This window comes from Lissotriton helveticus, chromosome 2_1 (assembly GCF_964261635.1).
Source record: "Lissotriton helveticus chromosome 2_1, aLisHel1.1, whole genome shotgun sequence".
NCBI lineage: Eukaryota > Metazoa > Chordata > Amphibia > Caudata > Salamandridae > Lissotriton > Lissotriton helveticus.
Genome location: NC_136059.1, coordinates 1,995,597,523 through 1,995,618,922, shown reverse-complemented (window position 1 = coordinate 1,995,618,922; position 21,400 = coordinate 1,995,597,523). Strand labels below are relative to the sequence as shown.

The 21,400-nt window shown below is 44.4% G+C and overlaps 1 protein-coding gene across 1 annotated transcript in view; it reads left to right on the top strand.

The window, feature by feature from the left end:
- Nucleotides 1-21,400, top strand: part of PLRG1 (pleiotropic regulator 1) — a 138,747-nt gene that overhangs the window by 69,988 nt on the left and 47,359 nt on the right. The window contains exons 6-10 of the mRNA XM_078676958.1: nucleotides 3,892-3,955; nucleotides 5,363-5,464; nucleotides 6,644-6,736; nucleotides 7,734-7,883; nucleotides 8,016-8,117. Coding sequence (XP_078533084.1) covers nucleotides 3,892-3,955; nucleotides 5,363-5,464; nucleotides 6,644-6,736; nucleotides 7,734-7,883; nucleotides 8,016-8,117 — 511 coding nt within the window. The remainder of the gene's footprint in view (nucleotides 1-3,891; nucleotides 3,956-5,362; nucleotides 5,465-6,643; nucleotides 6,737-7,733; nucleotides 7,884-8,015; nucleotides 8,118-21,400) is intronic.

The following is a 21,400-nucleotide window of genomic DNA, read 5'->3' as shown; positions in this document are numbered from 1 at the left end:
CAATGCAGTCCTATTGGAGAAAACAATGTTATCGACTTAACGGTAGTACTGAGGTTTGGGAGTTGGCTTTCTGGGGTTAGAAGCAGGATTCCCCAAGGGTCAAGGATGCACTCTCAAAGCACCCTCAGCGGCACTAGGGCGGCCGGGTTCAGAGTGCTAAGGCCGATATGTTATCCAACGGGGATAGGGGGCCTCCGGTCGGTGGCTGCTCATGAGCAGGCCACAAGGTTGTGGGAGCAAAGCTCCTGGTTTTAGGCTCGGGGCAAAGGGGGATCCGGTTTAGCACCCAAGGTGCACCCACAGCGGTACCAAGGCGACCAGGTAAAGGGTGCTGTTTTGGCATTGGGTGCCCTGTTTTTTTTTCAATGAGGATTGCTGGTTTTGGTTTTTAGCTGCAGGCTCGGTCCAGGAAGTCTTCCAGGAGGAACCAACAGCTGGGCAGGTAAGCTGGAGGGCTCGGGACGTAAGTGCACCGCGTGTTCTCTTCTCCAGGGCACAGGGTGGCTGGATGCAGGGGTGTCTTTTGAGGTCGGATTTCACCTTCCGGTGCCACTCGTGGTTTGGGGGGGTCTGGAGGGGCCAACCCACGGGGGACCTCGCTGGGACTAGTGGGCCACTCTGATTCGGGCTGTAGGTGTCGAGTGCAGTGGTGGTTCCTGGCATCGGTTTTCTCAGCAGGCTCAGAGTGTGTCTTGGGAGTTTATTTTGCCGGTAGGGCTGGGGCCAAGTCAGTTCTTCTCTGCAGTCTCTTCTGCTGGGTGTCTTCTTTCGTCCTTCTTTGTAGGTTGCAGGAATCTCCCTTCTTGATTCAGCGCTGCTCCCTAAATACCGTATTTAGGGGGCGTTTGAGGGGTCTCGAGGTCAGTAGCCAATGGGCTACTGACCTTAGGGTGACTACACCCTTGGTGTGCTCACCCCACGTGGGGGAGTGGGCACAATCACTAATCCTGATTGAAGAGTGCCTGTCATCTGCAAGATGGCGGGCACTGAAGAGTGGGCTTCGCCTTTCCTCCTTCACCTGAGGGGTAGGGTTGGCAGAGGTGGGCACACCTTCTGAGCGGTTCTAATTTTTCCCACCAAAAAGGAGGGGAGACGGAAAAAGGGCCTGCTCCTGATAACAGGAGAGGTTGGGGGTCGTGTTACAAAGGCGGCAAGACCTTTGAAGCATCTCTGCCACAGATGGCTCTTCCTGGCCTGGGGGAGGTGTCACCACCTCTGCCCAGGAAAGGCTTTGTTTTTGGGCTCAGGGAATGAAGGCTCACACTTCAGGGGCCCAGAAACATGTCTCGTGGTGGCAGCCTGGCGTTTACCAGTCTGGGAACCCACCAGAGGCTGGTCGTTTTTCATGGGGCATCTCTAAGATGCCCACACTGGCATCAGTATGGGTTTAATGTGCTGTGAAGTTTGCTACCAAAAATCCCAGGTTTTGGTAAACCAATAATGAGGCTGTGGATTTTGTAATGACCAACTCCCAGACCTTATGCTCTTTATGGCTTTGCTAAACTTACAATGTATAAGAATGGACTTTTACATTGTAGGGGCTACAGGGCTCATGTCACTGTACCATCTCCTGAGGGCTAGTGCACCCTGCTAGAGGGGTGCTTACCTAGGCCTCAGGCATTGGGGACGTGTGCCATGTCGACTCTTCACTTTTCTATGCACCAAAACATGCATTCTGCAATTGCGGTGTGTGGGTGTTAAGGTATAGGGCCTATAAGGGTGGCACAGTAGGTGCTGCAGCCCTTCGAGGCCTTCTATGGTCACAGTGCCCTTGGTAACCATGGTACCTTTTACAAGGGACTTGCATGTGGCCAGAGACTTGCCAATCAGTGATGCAACGGTCCAGTTTTGGGAAAGAACACAGGCTCTGGGAACCTGATTGGCAGGAACCTAGGGCACATCAAGTCAAAGTGCATCAGAAATCTGGCAATAAGTGTGGGGGTTACTGCAATCGAAACCCATCTTCTTACAATGTGCCCTCATGCACCTTAATGAGATCCGGGCACCTTGAAGCAAAGCTGTATGTGGCTGAATACAGGCACCACAGGCCTCACGTAAGTCTCCCTTTTGCTCCACTCCAAGTTGAGTGCCACACCAGCTCCTACACTCAAGGCCTCTCCTGCATGAACTTTTCTATGATTGAGGAGACAGTTCTGCAGATGATCCTGATGTGCCAGAGTCCCCCAACCATCGGTGATGCTACAGCAGGTTGAGGCCTTCAAAAATTGCATACTGCTATTCATAGGCACTCTTTCAGCTCTGTCTGGCGCGACTTGGGCACCAAGTTTCTGTGGAGGCACTCAGTTTGATTACCTCCAGTGGGTGCATATTCAGCTATGTCTGAACCACTTGTTCCTGTCTTGGATTCAGCAACGACTCCAGTTCAAATTTCTACACTGGCTCCAAGACCCACTTTGGTCCCTCATTCATTGATGCCGGTGCCAATGCCAGAGGAAAATCTGATACTGGTGTTGATGTCCAACCCGAACATTAATTGGCTCTGCCCCAATCAAGATCATGCTCCAATTCTTTGCAGCACAACCAATCTCCCCACCACCTGTGTGCGACCCTACGCTTCTACAGAGGTGCCTTCAGAGACTCTTGTCTTTTTTGTTCCGACTCCTACCAGAGCTTGCTGCCACTCGGGTATTATTTAATCTCCAATTCAATTGAGGGTTAGATTGTGAAGCCACTAACAGACTAAAGGAGCAAAAGCTGTATGCTATTGGCTTTTAAATATATTTCACCATAAAGATCCTTATTACATACAAATCTAAGTGGGTGGTGGGTTCAGCTGCTGGGCGGTGAAACCTTATAGGAGATTGCCAACAGCAATGCGCAAGAAGACCCTTTTTAGGCTGAGCCTGCCAGATAGTATAGCTGTCTAGTTGCAAAAGATCCATTGTGGGCTTATAAAGAACCTAGAGGGGCTTGCAGCCCACCTATTGCTTACCGTTGGTTGGCTTTACTGTTATTCTCATTTGCTTACTTCTTATTCAGTCGCTTGCCTTTTCCATCTTCTCCGTCCTGTCCCTGGAACATACCCAGTGTCCTCCACTGCTCACGTTTAGAAAATACTTTTTCTTTTGTCCTAAGCACTACACAAGTGTGTTTCCAGATGCCTCCTTCATGTACTTCTCAAGCCCCGCCTTATTGCATGTTGCGCTCATTCGCATGTGTACTTCTCCTTGTCCATCCCCATTATGCACTCAAGTGCTTCTTCCGCAGCACTGCTTTCTCGCTCATTTGCTTCTCTCCCTGGCATTCGCTCTCGCCTGTTTGTTTTTCTTTGCCCTCCAACCCGCTCACCCAGTGTTGCTTCCAGCCCCCAGTGCTGTCTCTGCACTCCTGTGTTGCTTCCGCCCCACCCACTTGGGAAAAAAATATGCTTTTGCAGATTTTTTTCTTTTAATTTACAGATCTAACTCTGATTGGTTAACACAAATAGAAAAAAATGTCTGTTTCATTTTGTAGGCTTGCACATGTGTGGTTATATGCCTACAGAACGATTAGGGTCACTGCGTCATAAGCTTTCTTTTTTTATTTGATTCTTCTTTAGCCATGCTGCACAGCTTGGGGGATACTGTACTGTACTGTACAACTAAAAACTGTTGTCAAAGCTAGTGGGTCTCAAAGGTGACTTCTACTGGATTTGCCAACAGAGTCTGTAGATTAGGGTATTGAAATTTTAATGGCGGCCTGTCTGTACCAATATTTATAGCTTCTGATGCTCTCTTATCTTCAGTGGGGCTGTTTAAAATTACAATAATTTACTTGAATTTACAAATCTAGCCCTGCAGGTTAGGCAATCTTGAGTCAGCCATTTAAAGTGATATCTGTGTGAATCCAGTTGCCTTAAAAGTATCATTTCCTTTTCATTTTTGTAAACAGGATAGATGCTCCGCGAACCGCTTCTGGAGTAGGTGAACGTTCTCAGCCTCTTGGGGTGTCTCTGGTGAGTGTCTTAATAACAGAAAGCTGACCAGGTTTCATTTGCTATTTTGTAAATTCATTGTTGGTGTGGATATATGTTGCAAAAGTGTAATAAAAAATTCCCTTATATTGAAAGAAAATGCATACATCTAACCACATGTGCCCTCTTCAGCCTTCAGTCTGTTCAGTTGCCATTCACATTTTTCTTCCACCCACCACTAGATACCTGTATACAGCATGGGTTGACAGCCAACCCATCATTTTATTCCAATGACATGTTTGCAATATAAAATAGCCTTGTTTTTGCCAAAGGAGCCTGGTGAAATAACCTGGAGGGATCGACTGCCTTTTTCGAAACTATTCAATTATTCATGGCTGCTATCAGTAATAAATTCAGCAACATGCAGGTTATTTTTGTCAATTATACCAGGGGGCTTTCACATCAGCACTCTTAATGAGTTTGTGTAGTGCAGATCAGTGAGGCAGCTAACTTAAGGCCAAACAATATTTTTTGTGGGTATTACTATATGCACATCAGTGATGCGACATCTGCCTCCAATTGGAACAGCCCTCCGATAATGGAGCCATTGTCACTACAGTAGGGAAAACACTTTTCCTTTTTTTTTATATACCATTGCCAAGCAAATACTGATGTTACCCAGGAGGTGTTGTTACAAAGTATAAACGCTCATCTGACTTCACCTCTGACCTCACCTGAGAGATCTTCAAGCTGGTAATAATTAGGGTAAAAGGACTGCTCTTCTTTCTTGTTTTTTTTCTAAATATGACTAAACATGGACACGGCTGGCCACATCACAAAGTCCAGGGAAAAGTTAAATTATCGGAGAGAAAATTTTACCAATGGGTATGTCCCATAAATTGCTTATCCTGCAATCTGGAGAGGATGCTAACACAGGAGAGTTTGAAATTGTGTGTTACCTGGAAGTATGAAACGTTGTATGAGCTGTTCCTTGCTGTACCATATGAGCTAAATTTTTTCTTTGCCAACCCTTTCAATGTCTAATTGTGGCATAAGTTCTTCATAGCATAACTGTAATTGATGTGCATCTGTTTATTACATTTTACTTCTTCACATTTCACCTGCTAAGCATGTAACTTTTATACATGTACAAGGGCAGTAACAGACCACAAAGCATTCACATTCCCACCCCTAAAGAATTTCACATTTCACTTTTAATTTGATGCATCTTTCATATGACTCACTCTTAAGTCAAACTTTCGAAAATTGTTAGGAGTTTTTGTAGGCTTTCTGCTGTTACAGCAGAGGAAGATATAGGCTTACTGAAATGGTCTGGCAGTGTTTGCTAGTTTTAATGTATTTTAGTCTTTTTTCATTAAGTCTTGATAATGCTTAGAAAATAACTGATCAGTTTATATCCAACCCTAATACACATTCTTGATTGTTTAGATGTCTATGGAATCAGGTGGAACCAAGAATATGGCCTTGGTGGTAAAGAAAGCTCAGACTATGCCAAAACCCCAGTGGCATCCACCATGGAAACTTTACAGAGTAAGTTCTGAAATCTCTTTGGTCGAAGTGAGTATACTGAGCTGTATCATGTGTTGACCTGTTTAACCTGTTTCTTCTTTATTAAAATCTGCATTGGATTTTCTTACTACCCTGTGCTGTCTGGTCATGCGCAAGCACCTTATAGCTAGCACATTTCTTGAAAGTATCGTCAAATCCACACCATTTCCTTTGGAGCACATGAAATGTTGAATGCAGGAGTATGTTGACAGGATGAAGATGTTGGATGTGCTGATTTCTATTTGTGCCATTCCGTTCATAATGTTGTGTGGGCTACCGAAGGTTTTCACAGCAAATTAGGGTACCTGTGAACCTATTGTTTGAATTGTATTACTATGGTTTAATCCCCATTCTAAACAAGTAGCTATTTTCATTTGAAAACTATTTAATGTTCTGTAGTGGCTGAATGGTTTTCATATCTGCATGTTTGTATGCATTGTAGTTTTATGGTGATCTGATAGTATGTTACAACACTGCTATTATTTCACTGGTAAGGTTTCAGTCCATAACCCCAGGGTTCTGTCTTGTGTATGGTATTGTTCTGATGACATTTGGCTGGTTAGTGTGCTACAGGTATGGTAAAGTGTGTGTGCCAGCTTGTTGAATTGGAGTAGTAGGAGTTATAGTTTGGGACTGTTTAAGTGGATGAAGATTGATTTATTCACTTGTTGGTGTGATGGAGCTGCACACTCTGAGTATGACTAAATGCTGTTAGTACTATGGACCTAAAGCTAACAATGTGTAATAATTTCATCATAAATATTGAGTGTTCTTTCAAAGCTGTAGAGCAATACTATTTCTATAGGTCTTTGGATAGGAAATAAGTGTGCTTAGTTTCCGTGTATGAAGCCGGTTTTCCATTGTTTGATCAACGTTTCTTCATTGTTAGATCACGTTTCTTAATTAAAGAATTGGTTGTGACTAACATTTGGTAGTTGGCGATTGTAACATATTACAGTTCTGCGGCATGATGTTTGTTGTTTTAAAGTTCGATATTTAGTCTCATATTCCATGCATAAAAGGCAGGTAATTTGACATTTTTTTTGTCACTTATTTTCCCCCTGCTTTTGGGTAAAATAACCATATAAAGGTGCTTAATTTATAATCAACTGTTTGTGAGTTTTTTATACTTATTTTGCTTTCTTATGTGTTTTTTCACAGGTTATCAGTGGCCACTTGGGCTGGGTGAGGTGTATTGCAGTAGAACCTGGAAATCAGTGGTTTGTTACTGGATCTGCAGATAGAACCATTAAGGTTAGTAAAAGAAATCGATGATATTGGCAATTAATCATTACAGGAGTGGATCATACTGGGGAGAAGAGCCGGTGCAGGAAAGGGAGGACGGGGCCAATGGAGGTTAAAAATGTTTTACAAAAGAGACTGGGTGAATGGGATAACGAATAAAAAATTAAACTTACCTACTCCAGTATCGAGTCGCGCTCTTCCACTTCTCTCCACCGCTGCAAGCAGCAACAGGCTCCCAGCCTGCCCTGTGGCCAATCCTGAATTTTTCTCACATTAGTCCAGCTTCGAGATTGGCCTGAGCGCCGATGATGTGCGCTCCAGGACAGACTGGGAGTCTGTGCCTGCTCTCTCCAGCCCTAGCAATGCTGCTGGGGTTGGAGAGGGGTCACTGCACGTGTGGTTTTTGGCTGTCCTGTGACCGCCGGCCAAAAACCACATGTGTAGTGTAGGTAGAGCCCACCACTCGCCCTCATAACCCGGCCCCTCCCCAAGCTAAATAAAACGATATTAAAAGTGGTTTTAAACTCTTTTTTTTTTTTTTTATTTAAATGCTGGCAGGGGCGGGGGGCGACGCTACTCCGCCATAGCGAAGGAGCCTCCGCTGAATAATTTGATCTCTGTACCTCATATTTCTCTCTCTTTCTAGTTTGATGTTTAATAGAATGTTATGTTTCGGATTTTATTTAGTAGATGTCTTTTACATCTGTTGTGGGAACCCATATCCTTCATGCCTTACCAACAGTACTTGTTTAGTTCATGAAAAACCTGTAGAATCTCAAATATAGTTAGAATACCTTTGTTCACTCATTCAATCTGACATTCCTCCTCTAGTTTTCTATCTGTCTTCTTTAGTTGCTTTCTCCACTTTGAGTGTTCTAATAAACCAGTCCGGTCGTATTACGTAGTTGCTTTGCAAACTTTTCTTTGTTACATACCTAGATTGAGCTTTCTTCTTGCCATACACTATTACACTAATATTTTTTCTTTCTTTCTTGTATCAATTCAGATCTGGGACTTAGCTAGTGGCAAATTGAAGCTGTCGCTAACTGGGCATATTAGCACAGTGCGAGGGGTAATTGTGAGTGCGAGAAGTCCTTACCTTTTTTCTTGTGGAGAAGATAAGCAGGTGAAATGCTGGGATCTTGAGTACAACAAGGTACCTTTCTTTCTTTACTCCGTCATGCAGTGTCTGTGCTCTGTTGTAAACTGACTTTGAACTAACTGCACTGCAATCTGCCATAGTTCAAAACAATTGATTTGACGCAGATTGATTTTCTTTGCTGTTTAGGTCATTAGGCATTATCATGGCCACTTGAGTGCTGTATATGGCTTGGACTTGCACCCAACTATTGATGTCTTGGTAACTTGCAGCAGAGATTCTACTGCACGAGTAAGTAGAAAAATTCTAACATAACATGTAGCCACCTAATGTATGTTTCCAATCATAATGTTTAATTGTGTATGATTAAAAGGCGCCCACGTGGGAAAAGCTAACCAACCCAGGCAAATTTGTTTTCGTACAGTGATCATCATTTCTGATTTTCAATTTCCTAGTCTTCTAAATAACAAGTTATATTCTCCAGGAGATCATTATTAGTCACTAGTCCCACTCACTTGTGGAATCCTTGCTCCCTTTTGACTAAATATATTTATATAAATATATACATACACTTCATTTTTGAAAAGCCATTTTCAGTTTTTAAGTTTATTTTTAGCAGCCTATAAATGCAAGTATTGACAATTTTCACTTGTATACTGCAAAATAGAAGCCAATTGTAAATGCAGAAAAATTATCACTAGAAATAAAATACTGACAAAAAACATTTTCACAAACTTTTTTAAAATGGAAAGGTGAGAGAAAATAGGGAACATGTAGCCTAATAGACTGAATCGCGAAACCTTGTAACGCTGCCACCCCAAACTGGTTCTGAAGCTTCAGACAATGTATGCACTTTCCCTATCTAGGGCATGTGTATAAAAGTGGGACCAAACCACCCCACTTTGTTGCAATTCTTTGTGAACAAGGAAGGGTTTACTTTAAGAACTGCGGTGTGACAAGGCCTGGTATATGGAGGAGAGAGCCGACTTCCAGTCTTTTTTCAGTGGCATTGGTTGGAGGTTAGCGCTCTAGTTGGCCACACGCCCACGCCATAAATTCCTGCAACCAGAGCGGGCGCGCACGAGGAGAGGTACGGGGGCAATGTCACGAAACCCTGTCTGACGAAAGATCTTTTTAAAAAAACTGTGTGAATAGTTTATTTTCTGGGGGGGACTGTAAACTGTTGGGAATTGTGCTTTTAACTTTGAGGCATTTTAGAAGCTCTCCGGTCCACCACAATCGCATTAGGCGTCTGTTTGTGTGGAGAGAGCCGTCTTCCAGTCTTTTTTCAGTGGCATTGGTTGGAGGTTAGCGCTCTAGTTGGCCACACGCCCACGCCATAAATTCCTGCAACCAGAGCGGGCGCGCACGAGGAGCGGTACGGGGGCAATGTCACGAAACCCTGTCTGACGAAAGATCGTTTTTAAAAACTGTGTGAATGGCTTATTTTCTGGGGGGGGGGCTGTAAACTGTTGGGAATTGTGCTTTTAACTTCGAGGCATTTTAGAAGCTCTCCAGTCCACCGCAATCGCATTAGGCGACTGTGTGGAGAGAGCCGACTTCCAGTCTTTTTTCAGTGGCATTGGTTGGAGGTTAGCGTTCTAGTTGGCCACACGCCCACGCCATAAATTCCTGCAACCAGAGCGGGCGCGCAGCGGGCACGCCTAAGGCTCGCCAAAGGCAAGCCCGTCTGCGCCCGTCCGCGTCTGGACGCCGCCCGGGATGCTGCCAGTTGTACAGCAGGGATATGTAGGGGGGGAAGAATTACATACACGCGCGACACACTCCTGGAATTGGGATTTGCGCCAGTATGCAATAGGAGCAATGGTGAGGACCAAGCAACTAGAAACAACAGGGCCATTAGTTATGATGAGCACACTAGTCGAGATCGGAAAGTGGCAGAACACTCTTCCCTTTCCCCTAATCCCCTTTTGTCTGCACCGCCACCTCAAAGGCTGCAAGATGAGAACTATGAGGAACCCAGTGGTACATGGCTACACATACAGAGAAATTACATGCAAGGAGTTTATTTGAATGTTAGATCTATCTCCAAACATGCTATGGAAACATGGGACCTATTAGAGGAATTGAAACCTGACATTTGTCTTTTCACTGAATCCTGGCTTAGCAAAGACATTACCCCGGTCTTAGCAGTTGCCTTCCCAGAGGACTACTCAGTTATTAGGCTGGACAGACTGGGTAAACGTGGAGGTGGCTTAGTAATCGCCACCCGTTCCCCTTACTACTTGAGGGCACTGGATAGAGTGTCCCCCTCCAATCTGGAGCTTCTAATATTTAGAGTAGAGTGTGATCAGACCATCATTTGGACAGGGGCTCTGGTATACCATCCCCCGGGAGGCAGTAAGAAGGCATTCTGTTCCACTCTTCTAGACAGATTGGCTCCTCATGTCCTGAAAGCTAATAGGTTCCTACTAATTGGATACTTTAACCATCATTTAGATCTGCTCACCAATCCGGACACGGCTAGTCTGATAGCAGCCCTGGAATCCCTTTATCTGACACTAAATAAGACCAGCCACACGCACAGAGCAGGCCATACGTTAGATGCCTTCTTTTCTAATATATCTGAGTTAGCAGTTGATCCCCCTCAAGTACTTGGCTGGACCGATCATCTAGCCCTACAATTTCGGGTGATGCAAGTTCCAACATCCAAGTGGGCACAGGGCCATGAGACTCTGCGTAGACCATGTTCTAGAGTAACGTCGGCCACTTTTGGTCAGGTTTTTTTGGATCCTGCTCTTGACTCATTTGAGGACCCTAACCTGGCCTGTGCCAAACTGGAGGCAGCAATCCAAGAAGCCCTGGATGTTGTAGCCCCTCTCAAAAAAGCAACTGTACAGGAGAGGGCAGCTCCTGCCCCCTGGTATACGGACACCCTTAGGAAGGAGAAAACTATTTGTAGAGCTTTAGAGAGGAGATGGAGGAAGTCTAAGGATAACATAGATGAATCACAGTACTGTAAGGCCCACAAACTTTACCTCAATAGCTGCAAAGCAGCAAGAAGGTCACACTTGGGTATTCGCATCACAGAAGCAAAAGACTCCTCCAGGGAACTATATTAGATCCTGAAGGAGTTTACGAACCCTCAAGCCGAAAATGTGTTACCCCCCGCCACCCAGGAACGTTGTGATGAGCTGGCCAGCTATTTTACTCAAAAGATCGATTTGATCTATCAAAATATCAACATGGAGGAAGAGGAACTAGTTGAGGGACAACCATCTAATGCTCTACGGCCGAATGAAAAGCCCTCTTTTGGGATCAACTCTTTTTCGTCTATAACAAAAGAGCAAGTCGGCTCTCTACTGAGCCGGGTAAAATCGGGCACACCACTGGACCCAGTGCCGCCAGCTGTCATGGCGACACTTAGCCCGGTGCTAGCAGGTGCGCTCTCCATAATATATAATATCTCTCTGGTGACAGCCATTTTTCCGAATAAGTGGAAAATGGCACGTGTAAAGCCACTGCTAAAGAAACCATCTGCCGACCTGAATGAGCTGCAGAACTATAGACCTATCTCGCTCCTTCCCTGCTGCTCAAAGATCTTGGAAACCCTAGTGAACCAACAACTATCCCTCTATCTGGAACAGAACAACCTCCTGGATCCCTCGCAGTCCGGCTTCCGTGCCTCACATAGCACGGAGACCGCACTGTTGGAGGTGACGGATACTATTAGAATGACTCTGGATAGAGGGACTCCAGTGATCCTAGTCCTCCTTGATCTGTCAGCAGCTTTTGACACCATCTCGCATAAGCAGCTGCTGGACAGATTAGGGGGCATTGGGGTGAGGGGCAGGGCCCTTAAGTGGATAGAAAGTTTCCTGTCGGGCCGCACTCAGAGCATCCAGCTAGACACATTCATATCGCAAACCACTGAGTTGGACAGGGGAGTCCCGCAAGGGTCTGTTTTGAGTCCTACCCTGTTCAACGTATACATGACCCCTCTGGCTGACATCATCAGAGGCTATGGTTTTGCGACCATCTCTTATGCGGACGATACACAACTCATCGTCCCCATTGAGGAGGACATCATGGCAACTCAACTAAAATTTAAGCGCTGCATGTCTAGCATAGCCAGTTGGATGAGGAAAAATGTCCTACAACTTAACACCTCAAAGACAGAGATTCTACTGTTTGGGAAGGCCAAATCCATCTGGTCTCCAGAATGGTGGCCCTCTGAGTTGGGCGAAGCCCCCCTCCCCAAGAGCTGGGCCAAGAACCTAGGTGTAAAAATAGACGATAAACTGTCTATGGAGGAGCAGGTCAAGACTGTGGCCGGGACCTGTTTTGGCACCATGAGGATGCTCAGGAAGGTTTTCCCCTGGGTCCCCTTGTCAGCGAGAAAAATCCTTACCCAGTCACTCCTGGTGAGTCGGCTGGACTACGGGAATTCGCTGCTAGTGGGGGCGTGGGAGGATCTTCTATCAAGGCTCCAGGTGGTGCAGAACACGGCAGCTCGTCTTGCCCTCAATAAGCCGGCACATACGCCCTCTGCCCCCTTGCTGAATCAATAACACTGGCTCCCGGTTAAGAAGCGTGCCATCTTTAAGATGCTCTGTGTAGCTTTCAGATCATTACAAGATAGTGGCCCGGCGTACTTCAAAAATAAAATCAGTTGGTACCAGCCTGGGCGACAACTTAGATCTGGTAATGCGAACCTCTTGTGTTCCCACAGAATACATAAGGTAAGGATGGGTGGTAGAGCCTTTTCCCATCTGGCAGCCAGTCACTGGAATAAACTACCACAGAACTTCAGAGCTGAACATCAGAGCCTGTAACAAGATCACTATGTTCAAAAAACGTCTAAAGACATGGCTCTATTAATTATATTTGCCCAGTATAACCCTCTCTTCGAAGTGCCGAGAGATCCCTTTGGGGATGATTCGCTGCGCTATACAAGTCCACAAGTAAAGTAAAGTAAAGTATATGCCTGAAAACCAGCATCCCAGAGAGGTGGAACATCACCTGAAGTCTGCAGTTTTCGCTGGAGGAGCTAAGGTTCTGCCTAGCGCCCAGAAGCTGCCTACTTGTTCAGAGAGGGATGGAGCCTACTTAGTCATACGGAAGAAGGCTATCCAGAAGGAGAAGACCCAACGTGTTCTTAGCTTGGGAATCACCCAGACAAAAACAGAGTGCCTTTGCGAGTTAGCCAGGGGCAACCGTGCTGCAAGTGGGTGCCCAGGTCTCTCCTCAGTTTACTCTGGGAACTGCGTCCCAAAAACATCTTCTCATTCCTATGTCCCCTGATAATTGCAGCATGACACTGCTGCTGCCTACTGCTTGGAAAACCACTATACTGGGTGAGACCCTATCTGCCTAATAATCTTGAAGCTTCCGGTAGCACATGTCTGTGGATGCATCAGTTCATTAGAGTGATGCAAGTACTTTGCCTGAAGTATTTGTTTGCTCCGGGCCCAGAAAAGGGTCATGACGCCCTGTTATACACTCCTGCATTGGCTTTATAGAAGGCAGCAACTGCTGACGGTGCTGGGATTTCTAAGCCAAAGCCTACTGAGCTGCATTTTTGCTCCCCTGGGAGGCTGCACCTATACAGAGCCTTGGATTTCCACTTGTAGCTCAATGATATTCAGATGGCAGATTAATCGACGAGCAAAATGAATTTGCTTGGGAGATACATGGAGGGTTCAGGAGAGTGTAGCTTCCATTTTGCTTATTAAAGTCATTGTTGATAGATGTATATAGTTGTCAACAGTGTCAAGGCTCCCTCTCAGTTGCCAGTACGGATTGAAAAAGATATATGTGCCTGTTACAAATTGATGTTATGAAACAGAGATGTAAATGCAGGTTGGTTCCTTGTAGTACAACCGGGGGGGTGCTTCTGATTGGAGATGATCAGAAATTGTGGGTCACGGTTTGTTGGGTGTACTTCTGAAACAGTTTCTATTGTTTTGGAGAAGGGCTGGCAACTGGACGTTTTTTGGTAAATGTACAGGTGTTGGGTAATATTTATTTTAATGATGTGAACAGCTACTGTTATTATGAAGCATGTGGGGGTACATATGTGAATTAACACAATGAAACTGACTAGATTGTGATTTGAGTTTTCTGTGCGCTTTCAGATGTTTGGGGTTCACTTAAAGGGTTGGAAGAGTCACAAAGAGCAGGCCCAAATAGAGATTATTGTAACTCTCCTTGGAGAGAGGGTGGTGCCAGCTGGTATTGGTAGGGTTCAAGGATCATGGAAGAATTTGACAGGGGACAAGAGGTAAGTTTATATTTGTGAGAAGGTGACTTGGTATATGCTGTCTACTAGTTAAAGTGGGCACCTGTACCAATCGACATGACTCTTATGATGTATGAGGTCAAAGATAACTTTTATGAAAGCTATCCTAGTAGTAGCTATGGAGAGCAGCCTTCAGGCTTAATCTTGAATGAATGTGAAGCAGCTTGATTTACCAGAATATCACCTCCTGAATGACTAAATGAAGGAGAACCACCAAGTAGTTATATAAAAATATGTATTTATTAATATAACACACTCTGCTATCCTCTACACGAGGTTAGAACACCAAGCACACAATACTGGATCAATAGAACAGTTGTAAGTAGCACAATACACAGCGGGCTCCAGGGGGAGACCGAACCATATACTAAAATAGTGGTATGACGACTTCATCACGACTTGTCTAAACACATTGCCTAGTGCACGTAGACAGAATGTTTATTGTGCTGCCTTTCCCTGCTCGAGCTTGGCTCAGTAGCAGGAGGGCAGGACTGTGTCTCTGGCTGGCAGCATCTATTTTGTGCTGTCTGGGTGGAGAAGGCTGTTACCGGGTAGACCGGTGACCCCACGAACGTCGCTTCCGAAGGGTGGAATCATACCTCCAACACCAGTTACTGGTGTGGAGGTATGATTCCAAGTGTTTGACACCAAACTCGATATGTTTTTATGCAGCCATTTTCTAGATAGCATTTACCGCGAGGTTATAATGCACCTCTACCTATATGTCCGGCTGAGTCTCAGACAACTTGGGAGAATGGTTTCCGAAGGCTGTAGAGGGGCTCTGCTCATGCAGGGGAACCCTCTCACATAAAACCCAGCACCCTGCCTTCAGGATTGTGAAGGCCTGCTATAGGGGTGACTTATAAGTTTTAAGTGTAGTGACCATTAAATATAGTGAACCTATATCTAAAGTAAGTGGTGCAAGCACCATCTTACATAGTCTGCAGTAACAGACCTCGATTTCCATTTTATATGGCCTCTCATGGGTGGCATAATACATGCTTGAGCCCATGGGAGGCCACTGGAGTACCTATACCCTGGGTACATAGTGTACCATATACTAGGGACTGATCTAGTCCCTAGTATCCAGTATCCAATCTGGAGGGTACCAAAGTACATGTATGTCAATTTAAGGGAGAAAGCAGATAGGCTGGGGTCCTGATTAGCAGGATACCAGCAAGACTAATCCCAAAAAGTGAGACATAAAGCAACAAGCATTTGCGATGCAATAGGTCTCGCATTTGCAAGAAGTTGAGCTATTGGCATTGTAAATGACAATGCCGTTTAATTGTGTTTTGAAAATCTGCAAGCGGTGCATAAACATGCATTTATGAGAAGCAAGGCTGGAGTTAACTATGCCTTTGTTACTGCCATCGTTGCTTCTCTTAAGCAAGGGCTATAACTACTATGTGAGTATTTAGGCACCACTTGCAGGTTTGAAAAAACACAAATAAAAAGCATTGTCATTACAATGCCAATAGCTCAAACTCTTGCAAATGCGAGACCTATCGCATTGCAAATGGTTGTTACTCACTTACTGTGAATCGACCACATTCTTTCTGCAGTCCATCCTTCTTACAGCACTGGAACAGGACACTCTAGCAGCACTATGCATGTCACTGCAGGACACTCATATGTTACTGCATGTGATGCTGTAGATCACTAGGCGGTCCGAGGTATGTTACTGACTGGACTCTCACGTAACTGTGAGTCAACCCTAAGTATCGCCCTAGTCAGATACTCAAGCAGCCTCATATTAGTGGCTCCCTCTAGGATTCCTACGTAGGTCACTAGCAGGACATTCAATCACCCCAGAGTGAGTCACTGACGAGACACTCGGGCACCTGGACTGGACCAATGTGTCACTGAGGGGACAATGAGTCAACTGGAAGTCACCAGTGCTGTTCCAAGTATGTCGCCCGAAGTATGTCGCCCGAAGTATGTCAAAGTAAGTATGTCACACAAAGCATTAGAAAGACATTCAGTCTGGAGCTGGACACTAGTCACCTTTAGGTAGTCAGGGGAGGCACTTCTAGGTATGTTACTGACAGATCACTTTTAAAGCCCTAAAGGATATAACACATCAGAGAGTGACATATGGACACTGGTCACATCTTCCCCTTTGCAGCAGCTGCAGTGAGAGTGAGGGCGTCGCTCTGTGGTACCTTCAGGGCGGGTTCCAGTCTTACTTCCCCATCACTCTGTGTCACTGTGACGCATCATAATCATAGATCTGACAGTGATAGACCTCCTCGTCCTCCGCCAGGGCCCCGGTGATGGTTAATGTGGCAGTGTCACCAGGGTTAGGGTTGGTGCCGGAGAATCTCTCTGGATATCTGAGGGTCTTTTTTTATCCTCATACATGACCATTCGAGGGGCCCCGCCCGGCCTCTGCTGGTACCAATACACACACACTCCTCCAATGTCACTGGCAGAGCAGGTAAATCCAGTGGTTCCTCCCGGAGACACAGACACCGAGGGCGGCTGAGTCAGAGCCCACTGAGCTACATAACCTAAAATGAAAGGAGGAATGAGGACTTACAGCGTCACGTGACCAGGAGAGAAGTGAAAAGTACCTAACCTGTATGTATCTTAGAACAGGTAACAGTACAATACATAACGCACCTGCGCAGATTGAGAATGCCCTGGTGATAACATGGCCTTGGAGCTTTGCCTATGCCTTTCCACCGATCCTAATGATATCACATATATAATGCACAGTTGCATGCAGGAACATTTCACTCTATCCTAATAGCCCTGCAATGGGCCGGACACGCATGGTTCTAAGATCTGTTGAAGCTATCACATGGCCAGTTCGTAAGACTTACAACACATCAGGATCTGTTGACAACACAAGAGAGTCAAGTGTGCCATCAAGAAGCAGACACACTTTGTCTGACCGCATACTTTCCGAATACATAGAATTGGGCCAGTTTAACCTACCGCTAGGTCAATGGAAAGACTTAAAGAAACAATGCATTTGACTACAAGATGATGTTACAGCAACAAATGAAAGAGTTTCTTACACTGGTGCAACAAGAAGACAAATCGCAGGGGTTGGCCACAGGATGCCATCATAACCACACAACTGTATTTTCCGACACAAAAGGACAACGTAGTAGTGGGAACAAATCCAATGTTTATACCAAGGATGGTAACAAAATTCCATGTTAACCAGGCCATCCACTTACTGCCCTTTTTTCAATATCCTAAGACACAGGCAGAGAAGGCCCTTCACACATTGGATGTGCGATGAGCAGTAATGTACTACCTGGAAAGGATGAAACTCAGGAAGGAGGATCAGTTCTTTGATTCCTTCTCACACAAGGAAGGGGTCTCCTATCACTAAGAGAACCATCGCGTAATGGATAGTACAGACAATACAATACCGTCATAAGGTAATAGAAACAACTCAGGAAAGACCACAGTTGCACCCAATAAGGAAGAAAGAAGCAATGCTTGATTATGTAGGGAGCATGGCACTAGACAGTATCTCTGCCGCAGCCATGTGGTCTTCAAGCTCAATTTTACAAAACATTACTGTATGGACATCCAAGACAACAAGGAGGCAAAAGTGGGACAATATGTACTAAAACATCTGTTTGTAAACACACAATCTAAAGGACATAGCCCACCCACAAGACTAAATACCATGATGTAATCAATGAAGAGCATGTGAATGGAGAATCATGCTGCAAAACTAAATGGTTACTTCCTTGAAGAATGCTATGTATTCCCATGTGATCCACCCACCTTCACCAATAGGGGTGTATTTACAAAGGAATCAAAGCTAGAGTAATCATCAGAGGCAAGCGAAACAAACATGTCGTTAAGGGGAGAAAAAGAATCTGAAGATGGGGAGTATTTTGAGGAAATCATACAAGGAGACGTATAGCCTAAGTGGCAAAGGGTTGATAATTCCCGTGCAAAAAGAGAAGAGAGACTACAAAGAGATAATTTCAGACCCAGGAACTAGATGGCAGAATAATGCATAGCTTGTGAATCCAGAAAATTCTTCAAGTGGCAAAACTACTCCTACCGGTATTTAACCATTTCGTCATTGTCTACTCTAGGGTTTTCCCTCAACAAGTTAAAGTCTCAGCTTCAGCCTTCACAAATGCTGCAATGTAATCATACCATTTTGGACGCTCCCCTTGAGGGGATTTCCACCTCCACAGCTAGTCTGGGAAATTGAGGCTATGATCCTGATGTTTGAGGTGAGAGCTACTATTCCAACCCTGATGGTTCTGAAGCTTTTGTGGCCATGCATCCTGCTGATACCTCAGCCAAGGTGGCACATGCAATCTTTCAGTGGAAGCACCATCTACTGGGAGCCCAACATTGAGAATGTCTCTTGCATAGGATCTGTGTTTCTGGCGAGGCAGCTCAAGATCTCCTGTGGTGGATTACAGACACCCATTTTATCTGTGGCAAACTTCTTTCCCTGTTCTGGAAGTCACAATAGTAACAGATGTATTTTCTCTCAGTTTGGGAGGTCACCTGAACGATGTGGAGATCATAAGCCTCTGGTCGTCTGGGTAGCAGTGCTGTCACATAAATCTGCTAGTGCTGTGTGACCTCCACTGCCTCCGAAGGCCTTTATGTATTCCATCAAGGGCAGGTTGATTCAGGTTTTGAAGGACAATGCGGCCTCCATGTAGTAGAGCAACAAGCAGGTGGCACGAGGTCGTAGTCACTCTGTCTATAATCATTAAGGTTTTAGTGATGGCTGGTGCGTCATGTGATCTCCCTGGTTGTCAGGTCAGATTCAGATTCAGATTTTAATCTTTATTTCGTTGACTTGCAACATAAAAGATACAATAAAATGTAACAAAACAAAAAAAAAAAGATTTTTTATCACATATGAGACTTGCAATTCATTATGGTTGAGCACCCTATTAAAAATCTATATTTCATCATATTAGGACACACAAGATTACAAATATGTGTTTGGCACAGAAAATGAATAAATATGTTAAAATGTTTAAAAATCAAATTAAACATTAAATTGATTATAACAACCGGAAATTTGGGAAGACACAAATAGCTAGACACAAGAATCATGGTTTACAAAATTTCAGGATGGCTGTTTTTCCTTATTTAGAATAAAAGGTTTAATTTCCGTCTAATAAAATAAACGGACAATAAGAATTTACTGATTCCGAACACAATTATTTGACTGGTGTCCGAGCTTAGGATCCTACCAGCCTCTCTATGGGAGATAGAACCAATATTACGGCACAAGGGGACTATCCATCTTTTCCTTGCCCTAACGTAGCTAGGGCAGAAAAACAATATATGATAAATGTCCTCCCTTTGATTATTAGTGCATAAACTGCAATGGTCACTATCTATTTTCCCCCATCTTTTCTCTGTTACCTTGGACCTCAGCGTCCCATATCTAAATTTTATATACAGAGATTTGGCCAGTGTTGGCTCGATTTCATCAAGAAATTGTTCAAATGATGCCTCATTTTTTACCATAAGGAATTTTTCTGTAAGAGGACCGTGTGTTCTTGTATACACGGAATCGTGACTCACATATGACCAAAAGGACAACTTGAGTATTTTCTTGGAGACTGTGTTTAAAGAACCAGGCTCGTTCCAAAAGTGTATTAATCCGAGCTTCATTAACCAGGTTTTGACATGCTTAAACCAGAAAATCTTCCTGTCGCTATCAAGCTCTAGGACTTCTTTCAAGCCATTTTTATAATCCGATAGTTCAATAGTTGTCCATAATCTAACCCACAACAATACTGGTCTCAACATTGCATGATGATCTGTGTGTTTGATATTTAAATCAAGAAATAAGGGTATCAATGGGGTATTTGTGGGAATTTTTAAAAGACCCCTAATAAATGTATTCTCAAGTGCTTCAAAGGTTTTCTTACACACTGGCCCCCAGATTTCCGCCCCATACAATGATGTTGATTGAAACTTGTATCTAAAAAGCTCTAATGCTGGGGTGATCGCCTTATTCACACTTTTGTTATGTCTGTGCAATATTGGAAAGCAGTTTTGTTTAAACACCAATTTTGATTTCTCTAGTTGTGGGCCCCATCCCATTAAAGAATCTATCAGGACTCCCAGATATGTAAAACTGTGTTCGTAGTCTAGTTTGCGTCCGTTTAACATTAAATTCCTTTTAAAAGTTTTATGCGGGTTTAGTGCCATGTATTTTGTTTTTTTTGTATTAATTTCTAGTCCTTTTGAGGTGCAATACAATTGGAACCTGTCTAAAAGGGTCTGTAGGCCGCGTGGTGTTTGCGAGATTAAAATTGTGTCGTCCGCGAAAAGGAGGGACGCAACACGTTCCCCTCCCAGTCGGGGCGAATCATTGTCACAATTTTCCATATAGGCTGCTATATCGTTTACATACAAGGAGAAAAGTGTTGGAGCCAGTACGCATCCCTGACGTACTCCCCGTTTTATGGGGATTGGGTCTGTAAGTTCCCCATTTGGGCCCCACCTAACTTTGGCATAGTTCTCCTGGTGCAAGCCCATCACAAGTTTTAACAATTCGCCTGGCAGCCCTTGCCTGTTCATGGTGTTCCAAAGTAAATCGCGAGGAATTAGGTCAAATGCTGCTTGCAGATCTACAAAGGTCACGTACAGGTGACCTTTGCGGATAATTACATATTTCCAGTACAAGCAGCATAGCCTAAGTACCTGATCTATAGTGCCTGTTTTATTCCTAAATCCCGCCTGGTATTTGGATAAAACTGACTCATCCTCCAACCATGAGTTTATCCTATTTAAAATATGTCTAGCGTAGATCTTCTGTGTTATGTCTAAAAGACTAATGGGGCGATAATTGGCTGGATCGCCACGATCCCCTTTTTTAAAAATAGTAATAATTTCTGCGCCATTCCATGTGTCCGGAATATGATCAGTAGCCGCAACTATATTAAATAGATGGTTCAGATAGGGTGCCCAAACTTCAATGTTAGACAGATAGAGGTCACCCGGAATTTTATCTAAGCCAGGTGCCTTCCCTTTCTTTACCGTGGCAATCGCTGTCTCTGTTTCATGAATGGTGAACACTACCGGGTGGGCATTTGCTGATATTGTGACGGTGAGTAAATCCGATGCAACAACATCAATTGGGGTTTTAGCTGCATATAATGATGTAAAATGGTTGACCCAAGTATCCTCATCTAAGTAGACCTCCCTAGAACCTGTCTCACGATTGTTTTCCCTAGCTGCTAGTTCCCAAAATTGTCTCTGGTTCTTGTTTTTGGCGGCTGTTAGCATACTGAGCCACATTTCCTCATCCCATGAGGATTTTGCTCTTGCTATTATTAAGTTATAA